This window comes from Chelon labrosus, assembly GCF_963514085.1.
Source record: "Chelon labrosus genome assembly, chromosome: 1".
Lineage (NCBI taxonomy): Eukaryota > Metazoa > Chordata > Actinopteri > Mugiliformes > Mugilidae > Chelon > Chelon labrosus.
In genome coordinates this window covers 9,745,199-9,757,756 of record NC_140337.1, presented here as the reverse complement: position 1 = coordinate 9,757,756, position 12,558 = coordinate 9,745,199, and the positions used below count along the sequence as shown (strand labels likewise).

Here is a 12,558-nt window from a genome sequence, read left to right as displayed (position 1 = left end):
GAGTAAACAAAAGTCAATCAAGAAAAGAACTGGAAGATTAATTTAAAAGTAACTGTTAACTGCGGCCCAGTTTGACAAATATGATAGATGAGTGTTATGCGGCTAACTCCTAAGAAATACAGGTTAAATAAATATTGTTCAGTCTTGAATTTCTCTCATATTAACAATCGTAAGTATATAAACAATAAGACTTTCTTCCACAGATCTCAAAGCTCAGAATCAAGAGTTTCAGTGTTGCAGCAGATGCTTCCTATCACAGGTCTCCTTGCTGAAAGGTGGTCTCCTTCCTAACTATGCCGTCCTTACCGAATTTCGTTCTCATTTATCTTCACTGGGCATTGATCACACTTTACTGAAAAACTCTTCGGTGCCTGCCTTTCTCATTAAAGCCCAAAAACCTCAAACGGCCAGGTGTTTCATAACATGAACTGAATGTGTTTTTTCTTGTCTGAGAAGCAGGAACGTTCAGCCTGACAATATAAACCGCGGGATGGCCTTGTGATTGAAACGTTTGGGGAAAATATCACAGGCCTGATCTGCACTACAGCTCGCTAAGGGGTTTAGGACATAAGGAGTTTTAATATGAAGTACTTGTACTGACAAAGACCTGGTTGTGACAAACAATTTTTCCTACAACTAACAAGTACACTATCCATTAATTTGTTGACTCTTGACTCCACTTGATTCACTGTTTACACTACAGTCTCAGAGGTTAAAGCAGCATGCACAAAAGTCTTGTTTTGTCCAACCAAGAGCCCCATAATAAAATCCAAATGACGTGTTAAGCCAGGCTAGCACTGGGGTTAATAATAAGAAAGAATACCAGAAAAGTCAGCCTTCAAGTATCTTGTTTTGTTTAACAAAAACATCTAAAACCCCAAACTATTTCAGTTGCTCTAACCAGGAAGAGTAGCTAGCTCTGACATTCACAGAGCTGGAATGAAAAGTTTTGAATTTTGTGTCAAAACAGCTAGAAATGATTTTTTTCTACGCTCAAAACAAATAGTCAGCGCTCGTCGCTGATCGATGATCGAAACAGTCCTACGACACATTGTGACTGCACCTCTCCAGTGCTCATGCCAGTCTTGTTCTTTCTGGGCATTTATCAGCTCAGGCCAACTAACCACCGTCTTGCCCTGCCCTTGCCTCAAAACCACCCAAAGGACCGACTGCGCTGCGACAAGAGAAAAAATAGAATTCCTGGCAGAAACAGAGAGAGAGAGAGGGAGAATGAGACATGACCTTTAGCTCACATGCAGCGAGATGATCCTCAGCAAACCAAACCAAATGTACAGACCGCAGCACGCTTGTGTGTATGTGTGTGTGTGTGTATATGTATGCGCAGTTTAGCGAGGACTTTGTCAGCTCAAGACTGCCGTCTGGTTTCAGTGTTGTTGTCATGACGGGGAAGAGGGACGTTGTTCCTGCTACTTGTTCCTCTTCAGAACATGCCATCTTTCCAAATAGGCAACAATTAACAAGATGTGACACCAAAGATGTTTCCTGAATCTTAACCGCAAGGATCTACTCCAAACCCCAAATAAGAGACCAAATATTCAAGTCTGTATTTAAAATAAAACAAAGCGGAATGTATCATGTCTTATGCAGGGTGATAAATAATGAACACTAGTTGAATGATGGTAAATGAACGCTTTGTAAAGCGAACAGCAAGAAACTTTGCTGATTTTTATTTTTTTTTTTTAAGGATAAACGAGGATAAAAAACAAGTTAGTCTCCTTCCATGAGCTCATCATGTGAAACCTCACACATTCTTCAGCAGTGCTTCCAAATGCTCGCAACTGTAGAAAACATCAAACTGCAGCCACAAGTGCAAGATGATCAACCACAACATGAACAACCCTGCCTTGAAGGGGGAAAAAAAAAAAGCATTGTTTCCTAAACCACAATCAATAGACCGTTCCACAAAACGCCACACATGTCCATTACTTCATTGTGACTCTAAGCAAAGGCCAAAACCTCCTGACGTCAACAGCCACAGGAATGCCACCAGGCGGATTCTTCAGTACAACTCTCCGTCAGCCTTAGTTAAACAAGCAGACAATGCAAAGAAGCATTTGGAGATAACAGCTCGCCTTTCCTGGAATCCTAACCCCTCTCTCTCTCTCTCTCGTCTTTGTTCTTTTCCTTCAATATTTTCCTGACACTTGATAACGCCTTTCTGCGCCCATCTCGCTCTTTCCCTTGCAGAGGGTGGTGCAGACTGCTCGTCTCACCAGCGCGGCCTCTGCTTGCCTGGGCAAATGCCGGCAGTGGTCCCCCAGGAGGAAGGCTTGGTGAACGCTGAAATACATTTGAGTTGAAAAATGTGTGAAATACATATTCAACGGAGCAATATAGGCTTAATTATTCAGTAGAGTACCACCGACAACCATGTTATCTTATTCCTTAACTAGCAGTGATACGCTTAGATTTAGAAAAGTCAACACGACGGCAGGATCGGCCAACATCAAAACCAATGTTTTCATCACGAACTATTTACCCAGAGAAAATAGGAATGAGATAATGCCCTTGGTCAATCAGTAGACCTTATATGATCCCACTAACAGCCCCAAGGCTATAACAACATTTGTTTGTGGAAGGGTTACTACAGACAATCTCAATGTTTGCCACTCCCTCCTTATCAAATACAGCAATAGTGGCAGTTGCTTACAGCTGTGGGAGGTGGCGTCGTTACGGGGCTTTCCCAACACGGGAGATCCTGTGTATATTTGCAGCCTTCCTCTGAATGGATGAGCTGGGGCAGCGTGTTTGCCGGAGAACAAGACGCGGCGCTCCGACGACACGGAGGCGCCTGAACAATGCTTCAAAACCCGTGGCTGAGAATCCAGCGCAAATCATCTGAAGCCGATTAAATGAAAGAAATAATGGTTCACGTCGTAGTCGGTGAAGTCTCCTGACATCTTAAAGCATTCGATGCTTAGGTGATGCATCAGAGGGCCGACGTGACATTCCTATTCAAATAGAAGTTACACATCCTCTTCTTTCAGTAACAAACACAAAGTGTCAGTGTTCGGTGCGATATTTTTTTTTTCCCCTTTCAATTTCAGCTGCTCCAACATAGGAAGTAGGTAAGAGTTTGCTCACTGGAGCGCAGCGAAAGCAAACAGGAGTCAGACGGGGAGGGGGATCGGCTCATGTTTTCTGAATGAAACATCCTGAATGCGGAGGGACAGCGGGGGGAAAAACCGCTGACACAGGAGAAACCGCCGTTCCCTCGGCGAAGCTGCAATCACTACGAACGGTAAAGGAACAGGGGCAGGGAAAGGCAGATTCCGAGGAAATTCTCTCAGAAGAAGGAGGGAGAACGCGAGAAGGCGAGGAAGACAAAGAGTCGGCGGGGAGACGTGCGCACTTCCACCGCCCGTCGCATTTGCCTCGTGTTAGCTCTCGGTCTCTCCCGTCCGCTCGCCTGTCTTAGCTAAGCGGCGAGGCCCATGCCAACAACAACACCAAGAGAACTTGGGCCCCTATCAAACATGACGCCAGGGTTGTTTTCAAAACCACACTGGCTCTAGATTTACATCAGAATGTTCCGTCCCATCTTCGCCGGAGCAAACGGCAGCAAGATTTTTTTGGAAGAGCCGGAGATAAAAAACGCTCTGACCTTAAACTAACGCATTCCGAGCCTTGCACAAGCAAATGAATGCCCCCGTCTCCTTGTCGTGGTTTTGTTTGAGAAATCGAACCGTGTTATCAAACCCCAGGGCTTGGCTTTCTTCAGCTACCTATATGAAAAAGGTCCCTCAAAAGCATCATCAATAGAGAGAGCCCTTGTGTTATGAAAATGCATGGTTATGCTATGAGGCCGTGGCTGGAGCAGGTGGTTCAAGACTAAGAATGAGAAATGGCAAACTGGTGGTGACCCAAGACAAATTACGCAAAATTGCACGCGTCTATTCCCTTGGGTGTCTGCTGTGGTTGTTCCCCCAAGACAAACAGACACGAACTGTCTGAATAAGGAAACAAGAAAACGAAGCGTCAACTGCAGGCGTGCGGTGCTCCGAGACGCCCATCGTCACTCCACCAAACGAGCTGAATCCGAACCCTCAACGAAACTACAGGCTTCGGGGGATATTTCAGTCAGTCATGTGAAGTAATGGATACGTATGAACTTCCAAAACAATAGGCTACTGTACGCGCGAGGATAAATCCCCCTAAAGATGTCTGGCGGTGGCACGTTTGCTTCGCCTGTGACTTTCTGCACAGCTCCCTCCTGGCTTGTAAACCCCAAAATGCCACACACTTTGAAGATTTTCACAGCTTCAGGTGGATAGAGGGCAGCTTTGGAGGCTGCGGGATCCCGAGGTGACACACACACAGCTCAGGTAGCTTGTATCGCCTCCATCGTTAACCTATCCATCAGCGCTGCAGCTAAGGTAGCAGGGCGGGCGCGTGTGTGTGCGTGCGCGCGGGTGGACGTGGGGCGGCTGCTTTGAGGGGCGGGGGGGGGGGGGGTGGGGGTGGGGGTGACTCGGCATGTCTTTTAACTCCAGCCTGAGCCATCGCCACCATAAAGGTCAGCGCTTCGACATCTGCTGCTCTCTCTGAATCTCTCCTTTTATAAAAGGAAGCAGGGAAGAGGAGAGGACCCGGGGGAATGGATGCACGTGCGCACACACACACACATATCAACTTTTATGTCCAGTTACACTCACTCTTTCTTCCACACACACACACACACACACACACACACACACACACACACACACACACACACACACACACACATCCACTTGATCAGATCACCACAGCCCCAGAGCTCGAACCACACGCTCATGCTAACAAACACAAGAAAACAAGTTTGTGTCTCAAAGAAAGGCTCAGTGGTATCATTACACCAACACTGAGACGCTTGGCTTTCGGCCTGAAAGACTCCATCGTTCTTTTTTTTTTTTTTTTTTTTCTGGCAGGGGGACAGAGGGGGGGGGGGGTGAGCTAAATGGAATCCCATCCCCCAGGGGCACAGCAAAGGCGGAGCAGTGTTGAAATAAGTGATTCATGCTTTTATCATCCCAGGTGAACAGTGCTGCTCTTTCAGCTAGCACAATCAGTTTCTGTAGCAAAGGAGGAGGAAAATGACTAAAAAACAAAACAACAGTTTTTGTTTCGACTTTTGTTTTTTTGCTCCTTGCGTACATGAAGTTAGGAGATCCGGAGGGTTTTTGCCAGTGTCGCGGTCAGACATTAGGCCCTCTATTACAATTTTCCGACAGTCCATATATAAAATGGTCCCCTATTTCAACGAGAAATTTGTCAACAATGGAAATAACTGTATGCTAAAACCCCAGGGTCATCTATCTTAACATTTTAAATCATCAGAGCGCTGTTGACTCAACTGTGTTTTCATTTTAAAGGCAGCGGTTTGTAGCACTACTGAATTGTATTGCGTTACACCGATTATCTTTTATTATTTTGGCAGGTCCGTTTTAGTCAGGGGACAGGGCTAAAAAACAGAAACACTTTTGTGTTTATTTCAATAAAGTTTAACAGCACCACAAACTGCATCCTTCAAAATGATCAGTTAAATTACCACCTTTCTGATGAATCAGCTGCAAGCGACAAAAAAAATTCAAGTTAACCGCAGCTCCTCTTCTTAGTGAAGGAACAAACTGTTGTCACTCTAAGCGAATGAGCGACGGCTGAAATGCAGATTTTGTGTAGTGTATCATAGTATTTTCGGTCAGTCCTCCAAAGCTCTAGCTGTTTGGCAATCACTAGAGTCGAACGTCACAGAAGTAAAAGTTCATCGCCAGTTGACAGATTAATTAGCAGCTGCCACCTGCTGTCCAAACACAATGAGAATACCCAGACACAGAAAATCTATTTAATGATTTGTTGACAAATTACATTCTAGCAGTAAACAAAAACTGGCTGAAATAAAACAAAAATGACCACATGAAATGCAATACAAGCTAAAAGACAAGCCTACACCCCGACTATTCAGCTCCTGGCTTTGTGACAGTGACGTCAGCAGAAGCTGCAACTTTCAAAGACAGAACTATTTGACTGCAGCCTTTCTGTAGAGCTGTAGTAGAGAGCTGTAACACCATTAACAAGCCTGTGGTTATGAAGCCCCTCCCAGTATGAAGCCACAACCATTCACACACTATGTGGGGGCTCTCTTGATGTCTCCAACCGTTACTGTGAACGAGGTCTGCCACCAGATAAAAAGAAAGACCCTTATGTCACTTTTCTGCTAAACCTCTCTCGAGCAAGCACGCAACCAACCAGCCCATCGTCGCGACCCCCCCCACTCCCTCGTCCCCAATGGCAGAAAAACACGCAAATCTGCAGATATCATCTGGACAGGTGGCCAGCCACCCAGACCTGACCCGCCTGCCCTTTTGCCTGCTCCCTCCCTCCCTCCCTCCAGCAGCCTCCTCCTCCTCCCCCTACACCCCCCAACTGAAATCAGTTCAGGTCTGCTGGAAAGCCCCAGATGAACATGCACGGCAAGGCCCCCCTCCACTCTTTTCCCAATCCACCAGCTCCCCTTCCTCTACCATCACACACACACACACACACACCTCCAACAAGCCCTGCAAATGTCTGTCACCCACTGAGCTGTCTGTGGGGATTATTGCCTCGGCAGTGCAAAAAAAAAAAAACAACAAAAAAATAAAATAGTGTCTAGCTAATGTGCAGGCAAATAATCAGGGTGCAGAAAAGCCAGTCGGCTCATTTTAACCAGACTACAAGATAATTCTTTGACTGCTGATAAGGAACGAGCAACAAAACACAGCAGCACATTTCTACTTTTAAAACAAACACATCCTTGAGAATCTATTAATTCTGTGGACAGTTTGTTAAAGGAGAAAGCTGCACTGGATCTGTGATCTAGCAGCAATTACTAAAGGGAGCACTAAGTACAGTTAAGTACTTTTAAATTGGGAAAATGTACACTTGACTCACACAAAAAAAAACACACGGTGGCATTTAAGAGGCTGGATATTAAAGATTTAGAGCTCCTCCGGGAAGATATCTCCACATTGTTCAAAAGTCGCAGTAATTACACTGAGGCGTGTGTAGATGAGACACTAAAGCATCAAAAGGGAGACGTCGGCTATTTATCAGCGGTGTTGGGATAGGGTCAAGAACACATGGCTACGGGTGCTTATCTGTGAATTTTGTCCTTAGGTGCACTCAGCATAGGGAAACTAGCATCAGGATGGGGGGTTTCATTAGATCAAGATCGCTGTTTACGTTGTAAAACACTATTTCCCAGCACTACTTAGAGCCGAAGTCGTAAAAGTGCACGCTATTGGCAACGGGCGTCAGCTTTAAGGTTAAATATTCACAGCTAGCACGCCGTGTAAAGCGTAATTATCATAACCACAGTGCATACTTTTAAAAACATCACCAAATGGACACCTTGGTCACAAAGCCACAACGTGTTTCAGTCAAACACCGCTAGCTAACGTCCATTATCGGACAGCTAGCTGTGTTGTCGTGGGTCCAGTTCGGTAAACGTGCTGCCCCGGCTAGCTGCTGAGCACGTTTCGAAAAAATGACTGGGATTTCTGCTGAGTGCTCTCAGTGTGCGCCAGTGGAAGAGAAAGCGAGACGGCGTGTTTCGCGTTGAGCTGTTTTCACAAACATGCTTCACTGGTTGTGTTTAGCTCGCTGGTTAGCCTTCGAAGCTAGCAGCTCGCCGTTGTCTGGGAGAAAAAAGACCACCGGGGGTGAAGTATCGCTTAGCTGGGGCTAGCTCACAAAAACACACTGCAGCAACAGTCAGCTCAGGCAAGTAACGTTAACTGGTCAAAGAAAAAAAAAAAAAAAACACTCGCACGCAAAACACACTGGGACAAAGAAACGACTTCTGGCGACTAAACCGCTGGTCGAAAGGCAGCACGGTGCCCGGGCTACATAATATGAACTAATATTAAGCAATTTCATGGCAATAAGTTATATTCTCTTCAACTCCGCTCCCCACCGCCAGCCCCGAATCTCAGACTCACCCTGTCACAACAGGCGCCATCTTCCACAAACTCTCACCAAAACTCCAATACTCGCGATATCCTTCCTCTCTCCCACAGCCCAACAATCCGCCGAGACAACAGAAGCAGACTGGAGGTGTAGGGACGAGGGAGACGGAGAGAAAGGGGGTGGGTGAGGAAGACAGAGAAAAAGGGGAGGCGGCGGGTAACAGCGACTCAGAGAGAGAGAGAGGGAGGGAGAGAGAGAGAGAGAGAGAGAGAGGGAGGGAGGGAGAGAGAGAGAGAGAGCGAAAAGGGCAGACGCCACAACAACAGGCGTGGGAAACTTCGAAGCTCGCGCGAGAGTTGGAAAACTCTCACAATAGGCGAGCACAGAGGGAGCGCCCCTTATCGCGAGACGTGCGCGAAGTAGAGTAGTTGTTTATCTTGTGGCGCTGAAATACTATTCCCACGTGTTTACCGGGTAATAAATTACAGCACCGATCGGTTTGTGGGGGGGAAACCGCCTAGCGGCGAGGAAAAACCCTCGATTTTCCCAGGCTCACACACATTTTCTTTAACGCATCCTGTCACCTCGTGTCGTTTGTGCAATTTTCACATAACAGCTGCCTGTAACTGCAGCCAAAACATTGTTCATATATATTTCCCAGTAGACTACGGACAACGAGCATGAGAGGTGATGATTCTGCAAGGACACGCTCACTTTAAATAAGAGGTGGTATTAGAAGAGGGTTTCTAACCAGTAAATTTACAATTCCCTTGGGTGACATTGCAGTCCCTGTTTAGAATGTGGAAACAATGGTGTGAACACATGTGAATAGGCCATACAGGGCAGATTAGTGCATTGCCATCACATTGGGGAGTCCCATGACCACCCTCCACACCAAACCTCAGTCAAAAGTACAAGGGAGGCTATTATTTAGAAAGATCGCGCTTGGAAATGTGGCATCGGCTTTATTAGGCTTCCAGTTAGCGTCTGCCTGGGTTTTCTCCCCCAAAACTATCCCTGTGTTGTTCTATCATCCCCACGACAAACGGGTCAGGCCTTTCTTGTTTACCCGGGAGGGGCCGGAAAGCCGTAAACCTTCATGTAGGTCCCCATCCCCTTGTGTGTTGTTGTCGCCGCGGCCTTCATTTAAATCTGTTTGGCATCTTTGTTCACCTAACAAGCGACTTCTGGTGGGAGATTTTCCAACTTCAAAGGGGGAAAAAAAATGAAGGCATCTGAGACCACACTGTCTGCAAGTCAATGCTCTCATTTGTTAGATGTTTGTGTGATCCGCCTGTGGCTGTTTTGTACGGAAAAAGTGGCTGTTGGCAGAATGAAGAAGACCGAAAAAGACAAACACAAAAGGAATATTTGGCAGAACTGCTGCCATGTTGAAATACACTGAATATTTTAAACTGGTAGCTCTTTTTACTGAAAAATGTGGGCCTCAGATTAAAGAAATAGCTCTGCATTTTGGGAAATGTGCTTATTTGCTTTCCTGCCAAGAGTTATAAGAGCTGTTTACAATTTGTTTTTTGTGTGTGTGTGTGTGTGGATTAAGCATTCAAAAGAACATATTGGTCAGTGCTGGTGGGCAGTTTTTATTACCTCTGAACATAGCCGAAGTTATCTTTTTCCCTCTGTTTCCAGTTTTTGTGCTTAGCAATGCTAAGCTAAGCTAACAGGGTTTTTCCGATAGCTCGCCGTGGAAGCCAAGAATACTATTTTGTACACTTCTAGATGAACAAATCAAGATCAAATACAGAAAATAATATTTTTGGCCACCTACCAGTGCCAGTGCTCAACCATACCAAACAGTTTCTGTATATCTCTGTATAAATCTTCACATTTCATATATTTCAGATGCATGATTCAATTTTACGGAGCTTCGCTGTTTAGCAGAATGAAAAGAAGAAGAAAAAAAGGGGTGATGGTGGGGGTGGGGTGGGGGGGCAGAGTGTGCCTGGACTGCAGCCCGCACTGTGAAGACGCATAGACGAGGACCTCATCCTGCCCTCAACCATTTTTCCTTTCCTTCTCTTTTTTTATAGCCGGCGGAGAACCTCCACTTAAACTCAGAGCTGAACGGGGAAGCATAAAGTTTCCTCAAATGTTTTACAGCTGAACACAGTTTTCAAAAAAAGGAAAAGAGCTACAAAAATGCAAGTCCGTTTCAGAGAAAATGAGCGCAAAATAGAAAAGCAGAAGAGGCTTGTTCGCTTTTACAGTCAGAGCAGGGGAATTAGCAATTTAACAACTGCAAGATCTGAACTTTGACCTTTCTTAGGTTCTTGTAAAACCAAACGGACTTAAAAGGCCACATGATTTAAGAGGCTTTTCCTTTCATTTTCACAATGCTTCTGATTTTTCTTCCCTTTCCTTCATCACCTCAGTCTTCCCCCCGTGTTCCTATTCTCTCATTAGGAGTAAAAGCCATTTATTTTAACAGAGGCCGAGCCAATTCAAGCAATCAGGACTAAGCCATAAGCCTCAGGTCTATAAATCCACTCACTTGACTGCTTAAGCTCGCGGCTCAGAATGAAAGAAAGATTGAGATGGAAAGAAAAGGAAAATCCTTGCCCCCGCGTGGATACGCCACTCGCTCGTGCATCATCCCATCTGCGTTGTCTCAGTATAGATTCGGTTAAAAGGTGTTGGCGCACCATTCGACAGTAAAGTCTCATAATTCCTTAAGCTGAATATGTGAAATGAACACGTTTTAGTTTTTTTTTTTTCTGTGGTCCAGGCAGTTCTCACATCCAGCTTATCCCGCTAAGCCCGAGCACTACTAGCACTTATTATAAAAATAGGGCATATGAAAAGGGGAATTTAATTTTATCTGTATGTCTGAGGAGTAAAAACAAAACGAGGGAGAAGCAATTAAGGAACTGCTGTTTCCCGATTAGCAGCTCTTTGACTCAAAGTCACTTGACGCGGCCGGAGGATGGTGAAACTTCCTGAAATGAGTCGACACTGTGAAGCGCACTCAAAGTGAGAAGCAGTGGTAGACAGAGAAAGGTGGGTCAAGAGACACTGGGTCAAACGCAAGACTGGCGAGCAGACAGACAAGATGATGAATGTTGACTCGAATGATGGGACGTGCGCCGAGCGCAGACAGGAAGTCAGAAATTTGGACGCCACTCCAATTCCGTTTGCAGCAGTAAACACACTCAACCTTTGGAGCCAAGCAACAATCAGAGCCACTCAGCAACATCGTATTCCCCGAGTGAACGTCATAAGGGTAAAAAAAAAAAAATCACAAAATGAATCAGCCACATCTCGTGTGAGTCTGAGTTCACAGCACAGAAGGGCGTCCTTGTCTAATCATCCGTCCGTTATGTCCATCTGTCTTGCTCGCCGGCCACATGGGAAAACCAAGGGGTGGACAAGGGTAGACAGTCTGACAAATGGAAAGGACGGTGAGCTGGAGAGGTGCACCCCTTAACTCCCCTCTCGTCCCCTGTTCAAAGCATCCCGCTTTTATCACACGACTGTCATAACAATCAGGTCCCAAAGACGGACCGATTTTACAAAAAAAAATGACAGGGTGATAAGTTTGCAGACTATCCAGGGAGCTAAGAGCGCCTGTTTTACAAGCCTACTCTTTTGAAAGAGAGGCGAATCACAGGCATGAGGAAAGAGACGTTTCCCCTTTCCTGGACTTGAGCGGTTCACGGTGAGTTCAGGCTGCCAAACATATGTAGGGTGTGAACTCAACAGGCACACTATTTGGCAGCTCTGACAGCCTGTATATGACACTGGAAAACTAGTGATTTGATTGACTCATCTGACGCATCTGACTTTAGAAACACTTTCCACTGCTTATGGCTTGATGAAACCCTTTATGACCTGCTGTTTGATAACTGATAGTGTCCCAGATTTATAAAGAAGTGCAATCAATCCACAGAGCATATTTGTACAGCCTTGCCTACCACAATAAACAGCTAGATTATGGGCTTTCCCAGGCATGACGCAATCACAAGGACCCATAAATCTATTAATGGGATTGCTATAATCAGTAACAACAAGAGCAGATAAGACAACAAAACTAGCACATTTACTCTTTTACCTGTATCAGCTTTGCAGCCATAGCACTTCTCAAATCATCCTGTTGAGGGTTGCACGCAGCAGACTTCATTCTTGTTTTCACTAGAGGGACGTCTTTTCATAAAAAGTTATATGAGCCCCGGTCTGGGCCGACTTGGCTTTCTTTCTTGTCACCGTCTTTTTAAATCAGCGTTTGCCTCGGGGTATTGTGCTTTGATTAAAAAAGCAGAGCAGGCAGAAAGCTCTGAAAATATGTCAAGTGCATCATGTTATGGAAAGTAAAGAAGCAACGTGAAGCCCTTATAGGATTGGAAATTGTCAGAGGGCGATTTTTGGAACTGGGACATGTGAATGGGTTTAAACGAAGTGAAAAGTGGACATCCAAACATATATTTTCCTTTTCTGTGTATGAAACACATAATAACACTTTACTGTGACTGTAAAGCATGTTGATGAAGTTCTATGGCGGCCTGAGAAGGACACAATTTAAATCTATTTTTGCAGTTCCCTCTAAATTACAGTACTGATTTATCAGCTTACCCTAGAGGCTCGTATTCACTA

The 12,558-nt window shown here is 45.3% G+C and overlaps 1 protein-coding gene across 3 annotated transcripts in view; it reads right to left on the bottom strand.

Moving 5' to 3' along the window:
- Positions 1-8,104, bottom strand: part of rbpjb (recombination signal binding protein for immunoglobulin kappa J region b) — a 40,797-nt gene extending 32,693 nt beyond the window's left edge. For 2 of the 3 annotated variants that reach the window (XM_084550751.1, XM_084550752.1), the window contains exon 1: positions 7,983-8,104. In XM_084550751.1, the coding sequence (XP_084406877.1) occupies positions 7,983-8,002 (20 nt within the window). In that variant the 5' untranslated portion in view covers positions 8,003-8,104. The remainder of the gene's footprint in view (positions 1-7,982) is intronic. The other variant, XM_084550753.1, reaches the window with a different exon arrangement.
- Between the last annotated feature and the right edge of the window lie 4,454 nt (positions 8,105-12,558).